Source organism: Mobula birostris, chromosome 2, assembly GCF_030028105.1.
Source record: "Mobula birostris isolate sMobBir1 chromosome 2, sMobBir1.hap1, whole genome shotgun sequence".
NCBI lineage: Eukaryota > Metazoa > Chordata > Chondrichthyes > Myliobatiformes > Myliobatidae > Mobula > Mobula birostris.
The window spans coordinates 216,768,839-216,794,778 of NC_092371.1; the positions used below are offsets into that span (position 1 = coordinate 216,768,839).

Sequence of the window (25,940 nt, forward strand, 5' to 3'; positions counted from 1 at the left end):
CTGGGTGGGATTATTTGCATTCGAGGGAAGTAAATTGGACATTCATCTCCTCTTCAGGGTGGAGGAGACAGAAAAACGAGAAATAAGATGGGGAGAAATGAAAAGGTGAAGGGGAGTGATCCTGTCAACAACACTATAGATAAAATAACTCATCTCTGTATTCTATTTGATGTCATCTTTGCAGCATTAATTCATCTGCGTCCGGCATGAATGACAGTTTCGTAAAATATCTTACTTTAAAATGTTTAGGACCCCAACACATGGGAGTGATGGTTTGACTCCACGTAGTGGAATGACACCTAAACCTGGTGTGGCAGTGACTCCTGGAAGGACTCCTTTACGAGATAAGTTGAATATCAATCCTGGAGAGGAAGTAGTGGATTACGACCCTTCATTCACCAAGCAACTGGTAAGAACTAGGGTATTTCTGGAGTTCAGTTTTAATAAGAAAAATGAATAGTTTTTTGCTGGTTCATTAAGCCAAGCACACTGACTCATTTAAGCTTAAGTGCTTGCCTGGAGACTGAAGTTCCACTGTGAGCCATGTGCCAGCTGGAGTTAGTTTGATTAGTTACAGTTTTTGTTCTGAAGGCTTTGCAATGATTACAGGAGAGAATAGATATCACAAACTAACATTCACATGATTCTACACATGCTAATATTTATCTGATTTCGTTTGACAGTCAGGATTACACATGAATGAGCTTTGAAAATAAGTAGCTATATTTTTGCCACAAAGCTCTACCCTGACCCAAAACCTATTCTACACAAGTCAACACTAATAGTACAAGTTCCTGATAAGAAATTGGACCTGAAGACCATAAATGACTTTCTCCCTTCTGTTTTTTTAGCAACCAAAGGCATTGATCCCATTTGTGAGTTCAGTATTCACCAGGATGTTGCCTGGTTTGGAACAATTTAGTTATAAGGAGTATTTAGAAAGGGTGGATTTGATTATTTTCCCCCTAGAGCAGAGGTGGCTGAGGGGTGAGCTAATAAAGGTATATAAAGGTTTGATAGGGTAGATAGTAAATACATTTTTCTCATGGTGGGGCTACTTAAGATGAGAGGCATAGGTTTATTATGAAAAGTAGGAGGTTTAGAGCAGTGGTCTCCAACCTCTGGGCCGCGGACCGATACTGGGCCGCGAAGCATGCAGGGGTGCAGCAGTAGCCGGAGCACACCCAGCACATCTTTAAGGAAAAAGCCGAAATAAACAAGCTTATTAATTAGGTGCCACCCAGAAGCCAGTCTTCATTAGAGGAACTGAGGTGAAGAGAGCCAATAACTTGAAATTCTTTAGCATTAAGGATCGACGTTTCTCTCTCTGAAAAGTGTCAGAGGATCTGTTCTGGGACCAGCATGTAATTGTCATTACAAAGAAAGCACGACAGCGCCTATACTTTATTAGAAGTTTGTGTAGATTCAACTTGTCACCTCGATCCTGACAGCCCTGTCTTTTCAGCCTGTCTGGGCTGGCGTTTAAATTGACCAAACAATGGAACAGCTGGCCTGGAAAGAGGAGTGAACATCGCGTAAGAGCAAGTGAAATCGGCAATCGCCTCTGATCTGGGCCAACATTTACGTGCCGGATGGCACTAATTAATTAGCTTGTTTATTTCGGCTTTTTCCTTAAAGATGTGCTGGGTGCGCTCCGGCTACCGCTGCACCCCTGCATGCTTCACGGCCCAGAGGTTGGGGACCACTAGTTAAGAGGAGATATTAGGGCAAATTATTTTCATGGAGAGGATGGTTGGAGACTGGAACATGCTGCCTAAAGAAGTGGTGGAGGCAGATATTCTTATGACATTTAAGAAGTACCTTGAATCACCAGAACACAAATGTCTCCTAACCTAATGCACATGAATGTGATTAGGCACGAAATGGTAGGCCAAGGGGCCTTTTCTGCACTGCATAACTATAACAACTGAGATCTTATAGAAGTATACAAAAATTATGATAAGGTGAATGCATGTAGGCTTTATCCCCTCAGTTTGGTTGAGACTAGAACCGAAGGTGAAAGATGAAGTACTTAAAGGGAATCGGTGGGGTAACTTCCTCACTTAGAGAGTGATGCAAGTATGGAATGATATGTCAGTGCAAGTGGTGAATATAGGTTCAATTGTAACACTTAAAAGAAATTTGGATAATTACATGGATGAGAGTAGTACAGAGGGCAGTGGTCTGGGTGAAAGCAGATGAAACTAAGGAGAAGACAATGCCGGCATGGACCAAAGGGCTTGTTTCTGTGCTGTGGTACTCTGCCTATCTGCTAACATATTGGAATGTTGTAGATATGCTTCACTATAAAGGTGACATATCTGACACACCTTCAAGGTGTGCTCAGGTAGATTGATTTAAAAACAATCTACTAGTTTTCTCTAGCTAAGTAATATTATACCTGTTGACCTTAAATGTTACCAAAATTTAATTTACTAATTCTTTGTGGCCCAGTCCTCTGCCCTGAATTGCCACCAGCAATTTCTAGTCTGGATATGGAGAGTCTGAGTTGGCCTGGTATCAGACAGAGTATACCCCTTCCCAAACTTGCCCTAGAGCTTTGAGAGCCAACAACAATTTGCTCCCAGCTGTTAACGGAGTCTGAGTTTCTACCTTGCCTACTAATTCAAAACCACGCACTTCATTAGAAACCAATAGGTTCGGGAAACGTTTTAACCTGGTGCAGGATCTTAGACAATTTTCCTTGCTGTTGTACACAATTGAAATTGCACAGTAGATTTGACATTGCAAAACTATCAATGAGTTTGGGTTACGTAGAGTTCCTGAATTTGCAGCTTTAACCAGTGACATCTGCCCTATAGCTTACCACCATAATCACACACAATTCATGGAAAACAGGGGTTTAAAAAGTGAATAACAGCCAGGTAATGTTAGCTATATATATTGCACTTAACGTAATTGCAAAACGCTATCAATATTTTTATCAAATCAGCAGCTAACTTTGTTCACTCAGAAAATCACTAATGTTGTCTCAAAGGTCATACTTAATTTTTCTTGCAGGAAAGAGAGCACCGTGAACAACTACGGATGGGTCTGCTGAATCTTCCTACTCCGAAGAATGACTTCGAAATTGTGCTGCCAGAAAATGCAGAACGAGAGCTTGAGGAACAGGAGACAGAAGATAACTTCATAGAAGATGCTGCTGATGTAGAGTCTCGTAGACAGGTAACCTTCAAGAATTCTACCTTACACTCTGCACAAAACTTTCTAACTCTGAAATTGATTCTCCATTTACCATGTATCTTATATAGTGAGGATGGAATTGAAAAGTGAGACTGATATTTGAATCCTATGGAGTAATCACTCACATTATGTCTGTCTGCTAATTCAGTGCATTAGAATGGCATACTTCATGTGTTTTGTACCTTGCAACCAAGTTTGGGTTAGTAATTGTCAGAATTTTTATCGTTTCCTTTTAAGGCAATGAAAGATGCTGAACGTGAGAGGGAGTTAAAAAAGAGACACCAAGCAATACAACGAAATTTTCCCAGACCATCAGAGGTGAGTGTAAAACAGCAGTCCATAGCATTTTTTGTGAGCAGGGTTACATTAATAAACCGGATCACTTCTAAAGGCACTCATTTGAACTAAGTCCCAACTTCCTGGTGTTTTCAGTGGTGTCAATCAGACCCCAATCTATGAAATGGTGAAAGGCCTTGATTGAGTGGATGTGGAGAGCATGTTTAGTAGTTGTTGTAGTAGTCATACTTTATTCATCCCAGGGGGAAATTGGTTTTCATTACAGTTGCACCATAAATAATAAATAGTCATAGAACCATAAATAGTTAAATAGTAATATGTAAAATTATGCCAGTAAATTATGAAATAAGTCCAGGACCAGCCTATTGGCTCAGGGTGTCTGACTCTCCAAGGGAGGAGTTGTAAAGTTTGATGGCCACAGGCAGGAATGACTTCCTATGACACTCTGTGCTGCATTTTGGAGGAATGAGCCTCTGGCTGAATGTACTCCTGTGCCCACCCAGTACATTATGTAGTAGATGGGAGACATTGACCAAGATGGCATGCAACTTAGACAGCATCCTCTTTTCAGACACCACCGTGAGAGAGTCCAGTTCCATCCCCACAACATCACTGGCCTTACGAATAAGTTTGTTGATTCTGTTGGTGTCTGCCACCCTCAGCCTGCTGCCCCAGCACACAACAGCAAACATGATAGCACTGACCACCACAGACTCGTAGGACATCCTCAGCATCGGCAGGCAGATGTTAAAGGACCTCAGTCTCCTCAGGAAATAGAGACGGCTCTGACCCTGCTTGTAGACAGCCTCAGTGTTCTTTGACCAGTCCAGTTTATTGTCAATTCGTATCTCCAGGTATTTGTAATCCTCCACCATGTCCACACTGACCCCCTGGATGGAAACAGGGGTCACCGGTACCTTAGCTCTCCTCAGGTCTACCACCAGCTCCTTAGTCTTTTTCACATTAAGCTGCAGATAATTCTGCTCACACCGTGTGACAAAGTTTCCTACAGTAGCCCTTTACTCAACCTCATCTTCCTTGCTGATGCATCCAACTATGGCAGAGTCATCCGAAAACTTCTGAAGATGACAAGACTCTGTGCAGTAGTTGAAGTCCGATGTGTAAATGGTGAAGAAAAAGGGAGACAAGACAGTCCCCTGTGGAGCCCCAATGCTGCTGATCACTCTGTCGGACACACAGTGTTGCAAGCACACGTACTGTGGTCTGCCAGTCAGGTAATCAAGAATCCATGACACCAGGGGAGCATCCACCTGCATCGCTGTCAGCTTCTCCCCCAGCAGAGCAGGGCGGATGGTGTTGAACGCACTGGAGAATTCAAAAAACATGACCCTCACAGTGCTCGCTGGCTTGTCCAGGTGGGCGTAGACACAGTTCAGCAGGTAGACGATGGCATCCTCAACTCCTAGTTGGGGCTGGTAGGCGAACTGGAGGGGATCTAAGTGTGGCCTGACTATAGGCCGGAGCAGCTCCAGAACAAGTTTCCTATGGTGGGAGATCCTTGAGACCAGAGGACACAGCTGCACAATAGAGGGCATCCTTTTAGAACAGAGGTGAGGAATTTCTTTAGCCAGACAGTGGCGAATCTGTGGAGTTCTTTGCCGCAGGCAGCTGTGGAGGCCAAGTCTTTATGTATATTTAAGGCAGAGATTGATAGATTCTTGATTGATCAGGGCATGAAGGAATACAGGAAGAAGGCAGGAGATTGGGACTGAGAGGAAAATAGGATCAGCCATGATGAAATGGCAGAGCAGACTTGATGAGCCAAATTCTCCAATTCTGCTCCTATATCTTATGGTCTTGTGGTCTTAACAACATTTGCTTCTGTGTTCCAGAGAGACAATGAGAAATCTGAATGCTAAGCCTGCCCCAGATTAGATCTGCTGCAGGGAGACTCATTTCAGTTGGAGAAAATAGCTGCAAGGGAGATCGTTGCTCTTAGTTATGTTTATCTAGCTTTTTTTTCATTGAGAGAGTCATAGAACACTACAGTACAGCAGCAGGCCATTAATCTGCCTAGTCCTATCGACCTGCACCCAGGCCACACCCATCTGATGTATTTACCTATCCAAATTTCTCTTAATGTTGAAGTTGATGCCACACTCTCGCCGCCCTCTGAGTGAAGAAGCTCCCCCTGATATTCGCCTTAAATATTTCTCCTTTTAGCCTTGATCTATGACCTCTAGTTGTAGTCTCGCCCAACCTCAGTGGAAAAAGCTTACTTGCACTTACCCTATCATTTTCCTTCCTCATTCTGCTTACCTCTATCATATCTTCCCTTAATCTTCTACCTTCTAGGGAATAAACCTTTTCAACCTATTCAACCTTTCCCTATAACTTAGGTCTTCAAGTCCCAGCAACTTCCTTGTAAATTTTTAACAATGTTATTTACATCATTGCTGTAGGTAACACAATACTCCAAATAGGGTCTCACCAATGTTGTATGCAACTTCAACACAATATCCCAACTCCTATAATCAATACTTTGATTTATGAAGGCCAAAGTTCCAAAAGCTTTTTTTTTAATGACACACTCTACCTGTGATGCCACTTTCAAGGAATTATGGATCTGTATTCCCATGTCCCTTTGTTTTTCTGTACTCCTCATTGCCCTACTGCTACCTACCCTGGTTGCTCCTCTCAAGTGCAACACCTCACACTTGCCTTCATTAAATTCCATCTGCCACTTTTCAGCCTATGTTTCTGTTTGGTGCAGATCCCGCTGCAAATCTTCCTCGCCGTCCACTACATCCCCAATTTTGGAGTCATCCACAAATTTGCTGATCCAGTTTACCAGATTATCATTCAGATCGTTGATATAGACGACAAACAAAAATGGACCCAGCACTAATCCCTGCAGCACACCACTTGTCACAGGCCTCCATCTGCAACCACTCTCTGCATCTTCTGCGAAACCAATGCCTAACTCAATTTACGATTTTACCTTAATGCCAAGCGATTGAACCTCTTGACCAACCTCCCATATGGCACCTTCTCGAAGGCCTTACTAAAGTCCTTGTAAGTAACATCCACTGCCTTGCCTTCATCAATATTCCTGGTAACTTCTTCAAGAAACTTGTAGATTGTTTAGACGTGACTTATAATGCACAAAGCCATTGTTGACTATCCCTAATCGGTCCCTGTCTATCCAAATACTTCATACATTTATCCGGTCCCTTAGAATGCTTTCCAATACCTACTGTGCACCTCTTTCTTTTTCTTAACTAGGGCCTTAATATCTCTCTTTTAGAAGTATTCTTTTTTTAAACAATTATTCAGTAGTACAGTCACAAACGAGAGAAAATCTGGAGATGCTGGAAATCCAAGCAACACACAAAATGCTGGAAGAACTCAGCAGGCCAAGCAGCATCTATGGAAAAAAAGTAAACAGTCACTGTTTTCGGATCGAGACCCTTCATCAGCCCTGTGTTATTCAGTAGTACAGATTTTAATAGTCTTTGAATATATTTCAATTTTCTAAAAACTTAGCCAAATGTCAAAAGAGTTTCTCAGTAAGCCTTCATTTTATGCTATTCATGTCTCCACTGATCAGGAACACGCTTTTGAAGTTTGCTTCAGGTAAAGCAGGGGACCAGCAATATAAAATAAGCAATTTGTATTGAAATATAGAAAGTTAGCTATTATGTAGAGGAACAGAGTTATTTATGCCCTAAGGAAAAGTACAACAATCTTACCAATAGAAAAAATACATTATTAAAAGTTGCTAAATTAGCATGGTAAAAGGTTAATGAAGTACATTTTTAGAATCTGTTAAATCATGGTTATGTTTAGAGTTTTGTAATGGTAAGAAAAGTGTTCTTTTAAAATATAGCATTAGTGTATACAACCAAATCCCTTTCTAATTTTAGGTTAACGAAACCATCTTGCGTCCGCTGAATGTAGAGCCTCCTCTAACTGAAATGCAGAAAGCTGAAGAGATGGTGAAGAAAGAAATGATTATCATGCTTCACTATGATACACTGCATCATCCATATGTGGACCAGTTTAATAAAAGAGGCAAAGGTGCAGGATCAAGTTCTAGTAATGCTGAGCATATTGCTTTCCTCGAACACAACAAATATGAGAAAATCAATAAAGAAGACCTGAAAAAGGTTTGTCAGTTATTTTAATTAATATAGAGTGTAATTGTTTGCATTATACTCTTGATCCCATGATGGAAAGGTGGAGTTCTATAGTAACTGATGTTAAAAATTAGTGATTGCCAAAGTAAAATTAATCTATTAATGAAAGGGCTTATTGAAAAGCTATTCAATTATATCATATCTACACACTCTATAATTTTTAAAAATTATATATGTATGAAAGCAATATCTTATGGACAGTTGCAATTCTAATAAAATTTATAGCAGTAGTGTGGCTTCATTTGAAGTATTGTGTCTGCATTTGCACTTGTGCTTCAAAGAGGGTGAAAGCAGGGGGCAGAGGGAAGATTTACTGAAATACTTCAATCACATGGAGCGATGGGAGAAGCTAGTGTGGATAATTTTATGTAGCAATATTAAAGAGCTATTCAAGGCCGTGATGGCTTTGATGGAGTGTAGAAGACAAATTGTTTGTACTGGCCATGAAAGTGGTAACGAATGTACTTGGATTTGAGGGAATAGGCCAAAGAGTCAGAGGTGAGAAATTAATTTTACACACTAAGATATTTTGGTCTGATATGTATTCTTTGAAATGTTAAAGAACATGTATGCAGTAGAAAATTTCTAAAGGGAATCCAAAAACTAAAAGGGTTTTGGTCATGTTAAATAGGGAGAACTTGTTTCCAGAGATAAGAGAGTTAGGAACTAGAGGAGGCAAATTTGAAGTAAAGCTGGAAACAAGCCATAGAAGAGAGGGGCAATGTTTCTACAAAATAGCTGAGTTCTGGAAATGTCGTGGAAGCTTTCCTTTTGAAAGGAAATGTGAAGAAAATTGCGTGGCACTGGGCAAAGAGCAGTGGAGTGAAAACAATTCTATAGCTCTTTCAAAGAACTAGTACTGACATGAAGGTCAACTGGCCAGCTTTTTGCTCTATTTTTCTGTGTACACTGAAGAATCCTTGAAACTAGTTGGATAAATACTTCATCCCTTTTTGAATGAGCATTTGCATTTTCAAGTGTGCTGTGCATAGAGTAGAATAGTTCTAAGAAAAGTTTGATTAGTGTGATTACATGTGAACTATGTTGAATTGAACAAATTAGTAATGGCTTATTGTAACTAAATGTATTGAGTGGTATGCAAAGAACTCAACTGTTGTGTTGGTGCATGGCCAATTTTAAAGTAAGTGATCCACTTTGGAATTCCTGTAGTTGCATTTGAAGGAACCATTTAGCTGTAATTAATTTCTTTGTAATTTGAACAGATAATAGTATTTTAGTTTAACATGTATCATTTTGGAAGCATGGAGCATTGTAATTTGAATGAAAAAATTCTGAAGACAAAAAAAGATATAATTTAATTGTCACAATTCTGAAGTGATTTTAAGGTAATTTAAAAAATGTTACCACTGAGTTTTATAAATGTACATATTTTCTTAAATAGCTGAATATTATGGGTTTTGATCTTGGTTAAAGGAGATATAGGGTATAATGCATCAAGTGTCATTTTTGGAATAATGGTTTATCGATATTATTATTAACATTAATGGAAATTGTGCAATTAAGGTTGCTGTTTCAATATCAATATGTAGGCTAGAATGTGATGTTGCATGATGATACACCATTGTACCACTAGATGTCAGTGATGTCTTTTTAATGAAGTGCTGCAGTGTTAGGCATGACTGGTGTAAGGAATGAGTGGACTAAGAATTTGATCTCAATCTGCCTTATGACCATAAAATTTGAATCCACTTGCCAGTTTTGGCCAGTAATCTATGAAAACAGTATTCCAGACAGCAGTCTAAATTTCATAGATAAAACAGAAAATACTGGAAACTTTCAACAGGTCAGATGACATCTGTTGAAAGATCAACAGAATTAACATTACAAGCTGAAGACCTTCGTCAAAATTGGGAAAGAGAACAGCAAGTTAGTTTTATGTAATAGATATACTTGGGAGAGGGAAACAGAATGTGTTGAATAGTGTAAGACCATGTGACCAAATGGCAATTCAGATCAGTAGACAGGATTAACCCCAAATTTCTGGTCACTTAATTTCAATGTCCTATTCACACTCTGACCATGCTGTTTGTGTTTCCTGCATTTTTACAGCAAGACCAAATGCAAGTTTTAGGAACAGCCCCTCCTGCATTATAAGCTGCAGGACTCTATACCTAAATTTTATGACTCTAACAATTTGGTCTTTCTGTGTGTATCAGAAGTGGTCATTTGTACCTGCCATTATTTTGGCTCAGATTTCTGTTTCTTTTCCCCCCCATGTTAAAGTCTGACCAGCTGGGCATTCTGCAGCGCCTTATCATTGGCTACATATTACAGAGTCATTTGATTATCACTTCTCTTGGCTGCCACATTATATCATCTGATCTTGCCCTGTCAGACTTATTCTCTATATTCCACCATCTCTCCCCTAGTTTTCTGCTACCTAACTTGTTTTCTATCCTTCCCTATTCTAATAAAGGGACCCAGACCTGACATGTCAACTGTTCCACTTTTTTTCTAAGGTTCCAATACTTTCTGTTTTTATTTAAGCTTTTCATCATTGGCAGATATTTTTAATCAAAATATACTTCTGATGAATTCAAATATGATGAATAAAATGGAAAGAAACAGTAAAATTTACAATTGTTTTAATTTCCCTAGAATTGGTAAGGTTTTTAATTTTTAAAGTCAATTATATCTACTTCCAACTCAGTGAATGTGTCATTTTTTTTCAGGCGAGTGATTTGTTGTCTCAGGAGATGGAAGTTGTTAAACATGGTATGGGTCATGGAGACCTTCCACTTGAAGCATATAACCAAGTGTGGGAAGAATGTTACAGTCAGGTGCTCTATCTGCCAGGACAGAATAGATATACTCGTGCCAATCTGGCCAGCAAGAAGGATCGCATAGAATCACTGGAAAAAAAACTGGAGGTTAGTGTATATCTTCAAAAACGGGATCATTCAATGAAAAATAATATATTTGTTCCTAATGATGATGGAGCTGATGAGTACCCCTTATCCAAAGTTCTCCAGCCAGAAGTGTTTTGGATTTTGGAATAAATAACAATGTCGCTTGGGATAGCCATTATTTCTGACTCTGAATTTATGTGCTATTGGTAAGCCATCTTTGTCTTACACTTGTTCATAACACATGTACTTAGTTAAAATAAAATTACATACATTAATGAAAATATAATGTGTGCTGGATAACAAAAGCAGCATCGGGAGAATACCTAGATCAGCTGTTGAACAGCAACAGACAACGGCAAGCTTTCAATCTTTACCTACAATGCCATGTTTTGATTAAAAGGTTACAGTTCACTGTATCTGTATTTTACTTCTTTAGATTTTAAGTAAGGTATAAAACAATCAGCACTGTAGGCTTGTTCTGGTGTTAGATTTTCATCATCAGCACTTTAGAAATGTAAGGTATAAGAACAATCAACATCGTGGATTTACCCTTCTGCTAGATCAGCGGTCCCCAACCACCGGGCAGCGGACTTGTAGCAGGCCGCAAAGCATGTGCTACCAGGCCGCGAAGAAACGATATGAGTCAGCTGCACCTTTCCTTATTCCCTGTCACGCACTGTTGAACTTGAACATAGGGTTGTCAACTGTCCCGTATTTGCCAGGACATCCCGTATATTGGGCTAAATTGGTTGTCCCATACAGGACTGCCCTTGTCCCGTATTTCCCTCTCTAAGGTAGAGCGTTCCTGTGAAACCTTTCATGCTGAAATGGCGTAAAGCGAAGCAACAATTACCATTAATTTATATGGGAAAAATTTTTGAGCGTTCCCAGACCCAAAAAAAACCTACCAAATCGTACCAAATAACACATAAAGCCTAAAATAAATAACACTAACATATAGTAAAAACAGGAAAGATATGATAAATACGCAGCCTATATTAAGTAGAAATAATATATGTACAGTATAGTCGGGAAGATGAAGGCAAAACCAATTTGTGGGGGAAAGAATCGGGACGTACTAGCATGCGCACATCACTTGCGCATGTCACGCATGCACACACAGGTGCCCGCGCAAGGCTTCATGGTCATGGTAGTCTTTCTTGGGGTAAAGTGTCCTGGGATTTGACTGCTACTTTTGTCCCTTATTTGTGAGTGAGAAAGTTGGCAACCCTGACTGTAAAAGACATGTTGAGGTGAGTTTAACCCTACTTGAACACCCCCCCCCCCACCCAGTCGGCCGGTCCGCAAGAATATTGTCAATACTAAACCGGTCCACGGTGCAAAAAAGGTTGGGGACCCCTGTGCTAGATTTTCATGATCGGCAGACATTTTCAAAATTTAAAGCTATGCCTCTTCTTAAATTTCTGCCTGCTATTTTCACAATTACCTTCAATTTTCAGTTTGTCATGATAGATCTTTCCTTGTTTCATTTTCAGCATGCTGTTAAGTGGCATATGTTCACTCTGACACCCATGAATTCACTCTTTCAATACTGTACATGATCAAGATCTTTTTTCACTTTTTGAGTTGTTTTCTTATTTTCTATTAACTTCTGTTCATTACGTAGGTGAGATCACTTCTCAGAACTGTCTGTGGTGCGCAGAGACCTGTGCATTGCCTGGATTCTTCCCAGTGTGTTGTGTAGTTTTGCATTTGTGACGTCATGTCAGTGCTAAAAAAAGAAATTCAGGTTTCAGAGGTTTTCGGATTTTGGAACTTCGGATAAGGGATACTCACAAGATCACAAGACAAAGGAGCAGAAGTAGGCCATTCGGCCCATCGAGTCTGCTCCGCAGCCCCCCCCATGAGCTAAACTATTCACCCATCTAGTTCCAATTTCCGGCTTTTTTCCCCATATCCCTTGATACCCTGACTAATTAGATACTCAACTGTACTGTTTTTCTATCATCTTTATAAAAAGATACTGAGATAGCTTGGGTTTGCCATCATATCCGACTCTGAATTTATGTGCTACCGGTAAGCAGTAAGGAATTAGGTTTTTAAAAAAACAGTTTCTTGGAAGATTCAAGACTGATATTTAAACTTTTTAAATCGAGCACAATCGACTCACTATAATCATTTGTGTATATTAACAAGTAGCTTGGTATGGTGAGACTGCTAAGAGGCAGTGGGAAATAAAGTGAGGAAAAAAAATATTAACAGGTTGCAAAATCTGAAAAGCTCCAAAATCTGAAGTTTTTTTGAGCACTAATATGATGTCACAGATGGGAAAATTCGACAAGACTCTGGGAAGGTTCCTAGGCAATGTGCAGGTCTCTGCACATCAAGAGTTCTGAGATGCGACCTTGTGTATGTAATGAACAGAAGGTAATGAAAATAAAGCAACGAATGAAGACCTCGATCATGTATTGAAAGAATGGATTCATGGATGTCAGAGTGAACATATGCCACTTAACAGTATGCTGATCATGAAACGGAAAGATCAATCATGACAAACTGAAAATTGAAGGTAACTGTGAATATTCAGCAGGCTGGTTGCAGACATTAAATTTTTAAATATTTGTGGTCATAAAGTGTTTGCTGATCGTGAAGCAGCAGAGAAATACAATGAGCTTTGTCAAGATGGTTGTTGGTGAAAATCTAACATCAGAGCAAGTCCACAATGCTGATTGTTTTTATACCTTGCATAAAACCTAAAAAAAAATACAAATAGAGTGAACTGTAACCTTTTTAATCAAATCACAGCAAGACTGGTGAAGACTGAAAGTCTGCCATTGTTTGTTGTTCAGCAGCTGATTCAGGTATTCTCCCGATGCTGCTTTTGTTACCCTGCACACGTTGTATATTTATTAATGGTATGTAATATTTTTTACTGTGAGTGCATGTTCATACAATCCATCAGCTTTACGCCAAGGCAACCAGTGCAGTACTCACTCAGGGCACCATCGGGGAGTGGTTCCATACCTCCGTAGGAGTCCGTCAGGGCTGCCTCCTCTTCCCCCACTCTCTTCAACGTCTTCCTGGAATGAATCATGGGTGTTGCTCTTGAAGATCATGTGGGCACAGTCAGCATCGGAGGGAGGAACATCACAAACCTAAGATTTGCTGATGACAATGATGGACTTGCAGGAAAAGAGGACAAACTGGCCAACCTCGTCAGCCATCTTGACAGAACCTCACAAAGTTTGGAATGGAAATAAGTGCCGAGAAAACCAAGCTCATGGCAAATGCCAATGGTGCCATCACAACAGACATCTCAGTCCATGGTCAGAAACTTGAGACAGTGCAGCAGTTCAAATACCTGGGGGTCATCATCAGTGATGAAGTATCAAGACCAGAAGTCCCGGCAAGAACAGCACAGACAATGACTGCACTATCCAAACTCAAGACAATATGGAGGGACAGCAACATCACCATGAAGTACAAGATCAGACTCCTGCGTGCATTGGTATTCTCCATCTTCCTGTATGCATGTGAGACATGGACTCTCACAGCAGAGCTACAGAGGAAGGTACAGGCATTGGAAATGAGATGCTATCGCAACAGCTTGGGCATCTCATACTTGGACCACATCACAAACGAGCAGGTCCGTAAGACCATCCAGCACCACATTGGCCCCCATGAAGACCTTCTCACAAAGGTGAAGAAAAGAAAGCTGAGATGGTATGGCCACGTAACAAGGTCCATTGGCCTTGCAAAGACCGTTCTACAAGGAACTGTGGAGGGGAAAAGGAGCAGAGGTAGACAGAGGAAAAGATATATGAACAACATTAAATAGGAGCAGAAGCAGGCCATTCGGCCCATCGAGTCTGCTCCGCCATTCAATCATGGGCTGATCCAATTCTTCCAGTCATCCCCACTCCCCTGCTTTTACCCCATACCCTTTGATGCCCTGGCTAATCAAAAACCTATCTATCTCTGCCTTAAATACACCCAATGACTCGGCCTCCACAGCAACTCGTGGCAACAAATTCTACCGCCCTCTGACTAAAGTAATTTCTCCGCATCTCAGTTCTAAAAGGACGTCCTTCAATCCTGAAGTCGTGCCCTCTTGTCCTAGACTCCCCTACCATGGGAAATAACTTTACCATGTCTAACCTGTTCAGGCTTTTTTAACATTTATTGACAGAGAATGCAATGTTATCACTACTGAGAACAAATAACAAATATATATTTTTGGGATTGTGTTTATATTTAAAATGAATGGGAACAAAATATGATTTAATATCCTCGTTAGGTAAAGAACACCCTACTCTATAAAATTTTCAACTAGGTAATACTGCGTTGAGAGTCCCGAATGCGAGACATTTTCAGTTTCCCTTTCCTGATGACCACTCCAAAAGAGACATTGCAGGCAGTTTATCCTGTGTGTTCTTGGCTGCGTGACTAGGCTATTGAGTACTTAAGATCTTTTTCTATTAAAGGTGATATGATCCATATACCAGCCTTTGTCCCTTATTTCTTAATGTTACCAGTTAACAAAAATGTTGATCTTTGATTGTGTGCATCAGTCAGTTATCACTTTCAGAATAATTTAATTTTTTTATCATTTTTGTATGATTCTTAGACAAATAGTTTTTCCATGTCTGCTTTGTCAGTTACCATAATATCTTGCAACCTTCTGAACTGTAGGGTGTTTAACCATAACTAGAAATTTTTCAATAAGCTTCAAGATCTAGGCCTCAATACCTCTTTGTGAAACTGGTTGCTTAATTTCCTCACTTGCAGACCCCAGTCAGTTCAAATTGGCAACATCTCCTCCACAATCTTCATCAGCACAGGTGCACCACAAGGCTGTGTGCTTAGCCCTCTGTTCTACTTGCTTTATATTTATGACTGAGACTAGGCACAGCTCCAATGCCATATTTCAATTTGCTGATGACTTTACTGTCATTGGCCGAGTCAAAGGTGATAACGAATCAGCATATAGGAGGGACAATAAAAATCTGGCTGACTTCAGGAGGAAGAAATCTGAGGTCCCATGACCCAGTTCTCATCGGTGGGGATCAGAAGTGGAGAGGGACAGCAGCTTTAAATTCCTCAGGGTTATTTCAGTGAATCAGGCAAACTTCACTGGACAATGTGTATCATAATGTGTTGGAAAGCTACCTCGCACTGCTTTGTCTATTGCCATTTCTTCCCAATTTGTAGTAATGAGTTCAAGGGTTGGAACACAATAGCCGGGTTTTGCAGGAACCTGTTGTAGTAATTCACAAATCCTAAAAAGGATCGTAATTGTGACACGTCCTTTGGCCTTGGGGATGGACGAACACACACACTTCGTTACGTTTTGACTCCTTTGACGATATGAAGATAAATGGAAGATAGTTTTGAGGAAAATGTATGCCTTTCACCTATCGCACTCAGTAACACGGGCACTCACTTTTCATTGGCTATTTCATTTGCTTCAAAGTGTTGCTCAATTTGTTCAGTATACATCACCCAGTTATCTGATGTGCAATCAAATGAATCGATCTTTCTGCTTTTTTAAAAAATGTATTATTATGATCTAGTACTCACTGCTTATGTACCCATATATTTCATCCATATTCAGCCTTTTTAAAAAAAAAATTCGAATATCTCACTCTGCCCTTGAGAAGAAAGCATGACTCGCTTCAGTAGGTACATAGTCGTCTTGAGCTCTTTTTAAACTTGCTTGTTGCCACTGTTATGTTTTGTTCCTACAAAATATAAATCTAATGGAAAGGAAACCATGGGGGCCAGGGATAACTCGTGTGCATTTAGTTTTACGTTACTGAGACACACACCTATAGCATGGTGGCATATAAAGCTTGAACAGTATGTTACATTGAAGTAGAATTAATGCATTTTAATTTGCATATTAAGGCATGTGAGGCAATGTTAGTTGCAGAAATGACCTATCCAGCAGAGTGCAGTATTGTCTGCTTCTAATGAAAACATATTTTTAAACAAGAACTTTTTGCCATAAAAATAAATAGGTTTATCACAAGTAATGATCTAATTGCAGATGAAAGTTTAGGGATTTGTTTTACATTGATTGTGATGACCTTTTTCTAGATTTAAGTAGAAAGCTCAAAATGAATCAAGTGGTAAATCTAACCCGACTAATCTGTATGATATTACTGTCGACACGGGAATATTTGCCTTGTTCGCTAAATGATATTTATTTTGGCTTCATTGTTTAAATATTAGTTGGGCATTGTTGTGCATTTAACATTAAAATGTACGTCTAATATAACCAATCACTGAACGGATAATTCAAACGAAGCTATTAAAATATTGCTTAAATGTATGTCAAGATATCTTACTTCCTATTTCTGACAAAATAGTGTTATAATCTACTATTTTAAAAGTCATGCTTTTTATTATTTTAGAATAATCTCACTGTTTCCAAGTTTTATAAATTCTGGAACAAAATGAATGGCAGGAATTGTAATACATAATAAGTATACAGAAGTAATGTTTCTTTTTTTAAATTCCAATTTTCTTTGAAAAAATAAGCACAACGGAATAGCAAGGATAGCATGTTTTATTTATACCCATAGGTATAAGTTTCAGTTAATCAAGGAAGTTATTCACAAAAGGTGGATTTGTTTAAAACATCTTGGCAGGGAAAAGTAGGTTGGAAATCATTCACATGGGTAGTTCTAAGAATTAGGCAGTAGCAGTTCCATTCAGGGAATTTGCGCTTCTCCTCCTGGTATTGAAAACAGCTGCAGATTGTGCTGCAATAAACGTTAATATGTTTGTCAGTATCCTGCACTCTTAAAGGTGTGCAATATCTAAATACTTTTTAGGAAAACCAATAAGCAAATACAGCTACATTTGTGGCTACAGTCATTTCAATGCCTAATCTTGCTCTATAGTTTATTTCAATTCTGAATTCCAGTCTCCAACCCTACATTTCAGTAAAAATTTCAAATTTTACAACAAAATAATTGAGGTAGTGCTACCTCCGTCACTTTTTCACAAAGGAGCATTATTTCGAACATGTAAACTACTTTGAAAAAAATCCTAGCTTTTCATTTATAGATATTACTAGGAATTTTTTTATTTGAAGTATCAAACTTAAAAATTCCTTTGTATAACTCCAAAAATAGTTTCTTGTAATATTATAATTGACGAGACTTAAATGGGACTTAAGCAGTACGTTCCATTGAGAAATTCAACTCCTCTTTTTTTCTTGTGGGATTTTTGTTTGCACTTCTACCTTTCTCCAATTTAAAAAAAACTCAACTCATGACATCAACAGTAGAACAGTGTCCAAAATTTTCAAATGTGATTTTTCTAACGTCACTTTTTTCTCAGAAACAGTTCTGATTTAATTACAGAGCATCTTGATTTAATAACACCTGTGCTTTTGAAAGGGCCAGTACTCTAGCTGTATTTCTTGCCCTCACAGAAAATTGTGACCTCCTGCAACCTAAATAAGTTGTCCCATGCTGCTGCTCACTTTTCTGGACTGTTTTTTTGTGTCTTAGAGATCAAGGTCACAATCATTCTCAACTCCCCGACATTGACATCATTCAAAGTTGCTGTTGTCTACTGTAAGTCTGCCCCTTCTCATGCTTGTTGCTCACTGTTGCATTTGAATGGTCACTCAAACCTCATGATCAAGGGGAGGAGGTTTCATTTACTATTTTTAACCCCATAGGAGTATGTAAGATAGGCTTGTTGATTTGCCTGTGTTGTAGGTTTCCTCAAAGTGCAGGCACTCATAAATATCTCCCCAGCTATATTTTGCCAGGAGCTCCCAGTTGTAGTCGTTGATGTTTTCTTTGTGCTTCTTGCATGTGTACACTCCTCTTCTTCAACCTATCTGGTGTTCCCTGTCTCACCTCATCACCTTCCACTTTCCTCTAATCATTCAGTAGTAGTACTCCTTTATAGCTACCTTTTGCTGATGCACAGTGTCATTTTCAAAGCTAGCTGTTGATATTGTAAATGCTGAGATAAATGTCAGCATCTGTGAGAACTTCTAAAGGGGCAATAGAGTAAGGCTTCACCGAACTTGACCCTATACTGTGTTGCACAGGTAATTCCAACAAATCTAGTTTGTGAACCTCGTAATAGAATACAAATGGTAGTAAGGTGACCTAAACCACTGCTCAGCACTATTATAATGCAGTATGGCTACTTTTATTTAAAATCTACTTGCAGAAAAAGATGAGTGACCTTCCCTGCTTCTATTTTCCTGTTTTTCTTACAGTCTGTACTTGTATTTAGCTATAATGCATAGCTTTTTATGTCTCAAAAATAATGAATTCAAGGGTTGGATTTATTTGTTTTACCACATAAAGTGACTCAAAGTCAGGATAATATAACATTTTAAAATTTGTACATTCTAAATATATTTTAAAAGGAATTCTAAAGAAATACCTGTTTATTACAAAAAAAGAGACCAGTGAAATGATTATAACAAAAACAAAATCTGGTTTCTAGGAATGTGTTTTGAAAAATTCACAGAGCTCTTGCATCAGTGAATTTTGGGCTTTGGGGCAGATATTTATACTGTAGCATGGAGCACTTTCATTAGTTTATTTTAATGTAATCAGTACCAATTTATTGAGAAATTCAAAACAATGAGAAATTCTCATGTAGTTCATTATTTCAGTTACAGCTTCAAAACTTGTATAATTGAGGGTAAAATAATATTTTCAGTTTAATTCTTGCTTTGCTGCTCCCTCTATCAATAAAATTAAGACATTTTCTGAGGTGCATTTTTATAACAACATTGATATTTTCCAAATTTCTAAACTTGCCTTTTTTTTTTCCCCTTGCTTGCACAATTTCCCTCATTGGTAATTTTGAAGGATTGGGTAATCTGTCACTTTATCTTGAGACAGTCAAACTTTATGGTACTTTTAAAACTGAGTGTGCTATTCAGGAGCTTAGATAGAATTGGAAGCTTGTAGGCTAGAGTAAATCACACATTCCACCAGCTTCATCCCATTCAGATTAATCCTGTAGTCCTAAAGGTTAAATTGCATCAACTTCTCATGTGGATTTTTAAAAAAATGTGCAGAGGGTTCCTGCCCTCCCTGCATTCTTTTGGATAGGAATTTGGAAACCCCACCACCACAAAGACATGTCCTTAATGAGTTAGAGGAATGGCAAAGCCATAGTTCAGGGTAGGAAAATAAGTGACAGTTTGTCTGGAAGGGACAGAGAATATCAGGGTACGAGTGCATCACTGGAGTGCAAAACGTAATCATAACAAGCTGGACAAATTAATGACACAGGCTGAAATAAGTAGATATACTCCAAAGGACATTATAAAGACATGATTGCATTGAGGTCCACATTAGGAACTAAATATTCCAGAATACTTACTCTTGAAAGAGATATGCAAAATGAATAGGTACTAGGGTAGCCTTGATATTAGGATAAAAGCTGTAAAAAGAATGGGTCATAGCTCAGAGTTAAGTAGAATCAATTGGGGGGGGAGCCTAAGAATAGCAAGGAATAGAAAATATTAATAAAAGCTCTCCTGAAGATGGGTCTGAGCTCGAAACATTGACTGTTTATCATTTCCATAGATACTGCTTGATCTGAGTTCCTCTAGTATCTTGAATGTTTCTTGCACTGGATTTCCAGCATCTGTAGAATCTCTTGTGTTTATGCATGAGCTGCCAATGGTAATGCAGGGTATAGTATAAATCAAGAAATTGGAGGTGCCTGTAATAAGACTAATATAATAATCATGAAAGACTTTAATCTTAGTATAAACTTAGTTTAATCTTAGTATAAAATCAACAGTGAGGAGGGTAAATTGTATATAAGAGATTGGGGTGTGAAGAGCCATTAAGGAGTAGGCAACTTTAGATCAAGTATTATGCAAATTGAAAGGATTAATATTATCTGATTCTCATGAGTCACCTAGCTGGACTAAAGGCAAGTGCCTCACATGTTTTCTCCTCAAGGAGCAGATCACTGAACATTGATTGGAAGAAGTGCAAGTGAACTGATAGGTCCACCTGTAATGTTGGGAGCAATATACTGGATTAAGAACTGGGTAATAGAAGGAAACCAGTGGGAATTTACAAGTCTTTTGATGAGGTAATCCAGTATAATACAACTAGGATTGCAGGTGATACAAAGCTAGATAACTGTACGGGGGTAATGTAGACAGGCTAAATGAATGGGCTAGAATATGGCAAATGGAATTAAAAAAATGAAGATACCTAGCTTGGATGAGAAAAAAGAAAAGACGGAATTTTATAAAAGTAGAAACAGATTAAAAGATGTTGGTGTTCAGGACAATCTGCATTGCCCTTAAAACTGGAAGTAAAAATATAAGTTCAACAAGCAACTAGAAAGGCAGACTTCAAACTAAATTTCGTATCAAAGTATTTGTATATTGCCATATGCTACCTTGAGATTTTCTATTTACAGGAAAAAAGAAATAGAATAGAATTTTACAAAAAAAAATAGAAATTTAAATGGTAAGAAATATGTTTGCCTTTATAGCAGGAGGATTTGAGTACAAGGGTAGAAACATTTTATTCCTCTTGCGTAAAGCTGTGGTATTTGGATTGTGCTCTTTCTGACTCTCGAAGGAGATACTTGAAATGGCAGGAATGCAGTAAAGTCTCACCAGATTGATTCCTGAGATAATGGGTTTGTCATACACCAAGATTAAATGTGTTTGGCTGACATGTGAAATTGAAATATATAAAACTCCTAAGCTGCTTGACAAGGTAAATGGAGAGCTGATAATTCTGGCGACTGGGTTGTCAAGAGCCAGGGGCTATGGTTTCAAAATAAGAATAAACTTTGAAATTCACTGCCAAGGTGGTTGTGGAGGTTTAGTCATAGATATATTTGAGTTGAGCATTAATAGAGCTTTACATATTAACGAAATCTAAGGACATGATCTTGTGACACTGAGGTAAAAGATTACCCTTAACCCTGGTGCACAATGAAGTAGGTGCTGGGGGTTGAATGGCTTACTGTTCTGTTCATATTCTTCTGTGATAATTAGACCAAATTTGAATGTTGATAGATATTTTGGGAAATTTCACAAGACTGAAGTGTCAGATAAAATCAGCCTCATTTGTGAATTATACAGGAGTTGATTCTAATAACCCTCAATTCTAGAAAATGCTGACAACAGTATTTCTTGGGGAAAAAAATCTGCTTATGTAATTTCTTGTTTAGACCAACAGAAATCATATGACCACAGAGGCAAAGCAGGCAGCAAAAATGGAGAAAAAGCTCAAGATCCTGCTTGGTGGCTATCAGTCACGTGCCACAGGGCTTATGAAACAGTTGAGTGATCTGTGGGATCAAATTGAACAGGCACATCTGGAACTATGCACCTTTGAGGAACTGAAGAAACATGAAGATATTGCTATTCCGAGAAGACAAGAGGTAATTACGGCAGTTAATCAACTGTAATGTTTTAAAATACACTATTAAAACACTAATTTATTTAAACATTAAAAAAATTGGAAAATTAAAGTCATTAGTAATACAGTGTAGCAATGAAAGCCATCAATGCGGGTTCCAATGTCCTCGGACCCTTTCAAAGTGCTGAATGTGCAACCTCCAACTCCAGCCTTGACCGACAACACCCCCGGGCCGAGACTTTATACACTACCACTGGAACCCCCATCTCCCCTTCTCCCACCACCACTCTGCAGTCCCATGTCTTTCAGGTCCCACCACCAGCTCTTGGGTCCTCGGAGACTCCATCTTCCTCTTAGCCCACCTTACCCTGAACATCCCAACTCTCTCCTCTCTCTGACACGACCAAAACCCTTCCCCCGGTGATCTCAGCTCTTATCCGTGCCGTGTCTTCACCATCCCCTCTGACCTTCCCTCTCTGTGGGCAGAATGTTCTGTCCTCCGTAAGGGCCTCACCTTCGTCCCCCTGCGCCCACACCTCAGTGCCTGCCATGACGCAGAGCTCTTCTTCCACTGCATCCAACTCCATGCTTACTTCTTTGGCCATTACTCTCCAACCCGTAACGATGACCCATTCTTCCATCTTCAACCCTCCTCCTCTCTTTGGATGCCCAGCTCTGATCTTCTGCCTGCTCTGGATCTTTTCATTGCTAACTGCCAACTGTCTCCACTTCACCACCCCTCTCTCCAATTCCAACCTCACTCCTTCCAAGTGCACTGCTCTCTACTCTCTCCACACTAATCCTAACCTCACCATCAGATCCGCAGATATAGTGGGTGCTATTGTAGTCTAGCTGACTGAGCTCTACATTGCTGAGGCCAAGCAACAACCTCCTCTTACTTGCCTCTTGAACAGGACCCCACTTGGTGTGGTGTCTCCCACACCAATCACCGACCTTTTTAACTCTGGAATCTTCCATCCACTGCCACCAACCTCATAGTTCCCTTGCCCCGCACCTCCCCTGACCAGGTAGGCTCATTGTTTCTGCTTGTTCCTGCCCCACTGAACTTGTGTCTGCGTACCTTGACTCGGTTCCCATTTCCTCCTCCACCCCTCCCACGGTTCAGTCCCTTCCTACCTACACCCATGACACTTTGCATGCACTTGATCTTTTCAATGATTTCAAGTTCCCTGGCTCTGGTCTTCTTATTTTCACTATAGACGTCCCATCCCTATACACCTTCATCCCCCACCAGGAATGCCTCAAAACTCTCCATTTCTTTCTGGCCACCAGATTCAACCAGTTCCTCTCCACCACCACTCTCCTCCCTCTCAATGACACAGCTGGTCCTCACTCTCAATAATTTCTCCTTCAGTTCCTTCCACTTCCTCCACATAAATGGGCACTTGCATGGGTGCCAGCTACGCCTGCCTTTTTGTTGGCTACGTGGAACAGTCTACACTGGTATCACTCCCAACTTCTCCTACACTGCATCGACGACTGCATCAGTGCTGCTTCCTGTAACCATGTGGAGCTCATCGACTTCATCTACTTTGCCTCCAACTTCCACCCCACCCTCAAATTTACCTGGTCCATTTCCGAAACGTCCCTCCCCTTTCTCGATCTCTCTGTCTCAATCTTTGGAGACAATTTATCTACTGATGTCTTTTATAAAAACACTGACTCTCACGGCTACCTGCTTCTACCCTGTTACTTGTAAAAATGCCATCCCCTTCTCTCAGTTCCTCCATCTCTGCCACATCTGCTCTCAGGATGAGGCTTTTCATTCCAGAACTACTGAGATGTCCTCCTTCAAAGAAATGTGCTTCCCTTCCTCCATCATCATTGCTGCCCTCAACTACGTCTCTTCCATTTCACGCTCAACTGCCCTCACCCCATCCTCTCGTCACCTCACCAGGGATAGGGTTCCTCTTGTCCTCACCTACCACACCACCAGCCTCTGTGTCCAGCACGTAATTCTCTGTAACTTCCTCCATCTCTAACGGGATCCCACCACCATCTCTCCCCAGCCCCCCCCCCCCCAACTTTCTACTTTCCACAGGGATCACTCCCTACGCAACTGCCTTGTCCACCCGTTCCTCCTCACTGATCTCCCTCCTAGCACTTCTGACATGTCAGTCCATGGCCTCTTCTACTGCCGTGATGAGGCCACGCTCAGTCTGGAGGAGCAACACCTTGTATTCCGTCTGGGTAGTCTCCAACCTGATGGCATGAACATCAATATCTCGAACTTCCAGTAATGATCCCACCATTCCCCATTCCCATTTCCCTTTTTTACCTTGTCTCCTTACCTACCCATCTCCTCCCTCTGGTGCTCCTGCCCCTTCCTTCCATGGCCTTCTGTCCTCTCCTATCAGATTCCCCATTCTCCAGCCCTAATCTCTTTCACCAGTCAACTTCCCACCTCTTTACTGCATCCCTTCCCCCTCCCGGTTTCACCTATCACCTACTACCTTGCATTTCTTTCTTCCCTCCCCTCACCTTCTTACTCTGACCTCATCTTTTTCTCTGGTCCTGATGAGGGGTCTTGGCCCGAAACATTGGATTGTTTAACTCTTTTCCACAGATGCTGCCAGACCTGCTGAGTTCCTGCAGCATTTTGTGTGTGTAGCGATGAAAGAAAATACTTTTTTACTGCAAACTTGAGCTGTACGAAATAGACTATTCTGGAATTGGATGGTAAATGTCATGGGAATGTTGTTGTCTATCCTGTAGAAGAATCAGTTACTTAACCTGCCACAATTTTATAACAATTAGCTGCCATAAAACAAAACTGTCATTCTTTATAAATGTAGTCATTTGTAGGTGATTCTTGCACAAACAAGGCACACTAAACTACTTAACTGTAAAATCATTGAGGATGACATCTGCTGTCTATACAGTTACTACCAGTGGTACAGGGTATTTTCTGGTACAAAAACAAAATTAATCCTTAGAAATGTTAGGTAGCATTCTGCTTTCACTTGGAGCATTCACCCATAAAGCAAGGTGGGGGAATTGAAACGTAGGATATCTTCTGCATTTTAGGAATGGCAGGTTTCAAATTCTGATTTTAAGGTGTCTCAGAGTGAAGGCAGGGCTTAGCTTTCTGTTGCTGCCTATTCATAAACAATATTGTGACTTTTATTTGCCATATCCTTTTCAAACTCCAAACTCAGTCTTTGAGGGAAGATGTCGCACGACAACAGGAGAGAGAGAAGGAACTTCAGCAGAGGTACGCAGACCTGCTTCTGGAAAAAGAAGGACTTGTGGCAGCGAAGTATTGATAAGTGGAAAATCCTCTGCTCTGCATGCATTTCACATTACTTTGTACAGTGAACTCCATTTAATAAAGTATTTTCTGTGACAATAATGGCTATAAAGGAAACTTCAAGATGTCACCCTGTGCAAATTGTACTGAGAATTTTTCTGTAGTATATATGGATCCTTTGTATATTCCACATGGAGATTCTAAGTAATATATGGAGTAGTCTTCTGTTTGTCAGTACTGAAAGAAGAAAACATGTTAAGCTGGTCTACTGTCAAAGCTTTTCTGAACATTTTCTTAATTGTATGTTAAACTTATGGAAAAGAGTGATTTGTACTGTGATTTGAGTATCATTCTAATAAAATGTGAAATTTGTTTATTCTCTGTATATTTCATTTTAATGACTGAAATAATTAAACCTTTTGAACTTTGAAAAGATATACAATTGCAAGAAAAAGTTTGTGAACACTTGGCAATTACCTGGTTTTCTGCACTAAATACTCATAAAATTTGATTTGATCTACATCTAAGTCACAATAATAGACAAACACAATCTGCTTAATCTAAAAACACACAAACAATTGTACCTTTCATGCCTTTATTGGACACATTGTTTACTCTTTCACACTGGTAGAACCTTCTTTAGTAGCAATAATCTCCACTAAACCTTTCCTATAGCTGCTGATCAGATTTGCACACTGGCAAGGACGAATTTTAGACCATTCCTCTGTACAAAACTGTTTCAGTTCATCAATATTTCTGGGATACCTTGCATGAACAGCCCATT

The 25,940-nt window shown here is 39.7% G+C and overlaps 1 protein-coding gene across 2 annotated transcripts in view; it reads left to right on the forward strand.

Annotated features, from left to right (window-relative positions):
- Nucleotides 1-25,539, forward strand: part of cdc5l (CDC5 cell division cycle 5-like (S. pombe)) — a 58,404-nt gene extending 32,865 nt beyond the window's left edge. For both annotated transcript variants that reach the window (XM_072251453.1, XM_072251454.1), the window contains 7 exons: nt 250-409; nt 3,022-3,186; nt 3,442-3,522; nt 7,389-7,631; nt 10,355-10,552; nt 21,695-21,907; nt 25,065-25,539. In XM_072251453.1, coding sequence (XP_072107554.1) covers nt 250-409; nt 3,022-3,186; nt 3,442-3,522; nt 7,389-7,631; nt 10,355-10,552; nt 21,695-21,907; nt 25,065-25,172 — 1,168 coding nt within the window. In that variant the 3' untranslated portion in view covers nt 25,173-25,539. The remainder of the gene's footprint in view (nt 1-249; nt 410-3,021; nt 3,187-3,441; nt 3,523-7,388; nt 7,632-10,354; nt 10,553-21,694; nt 21,908-25,064) is intronic.
- Nucleotides 25,540-25,940: the final 401 nt, after the last annotated feature.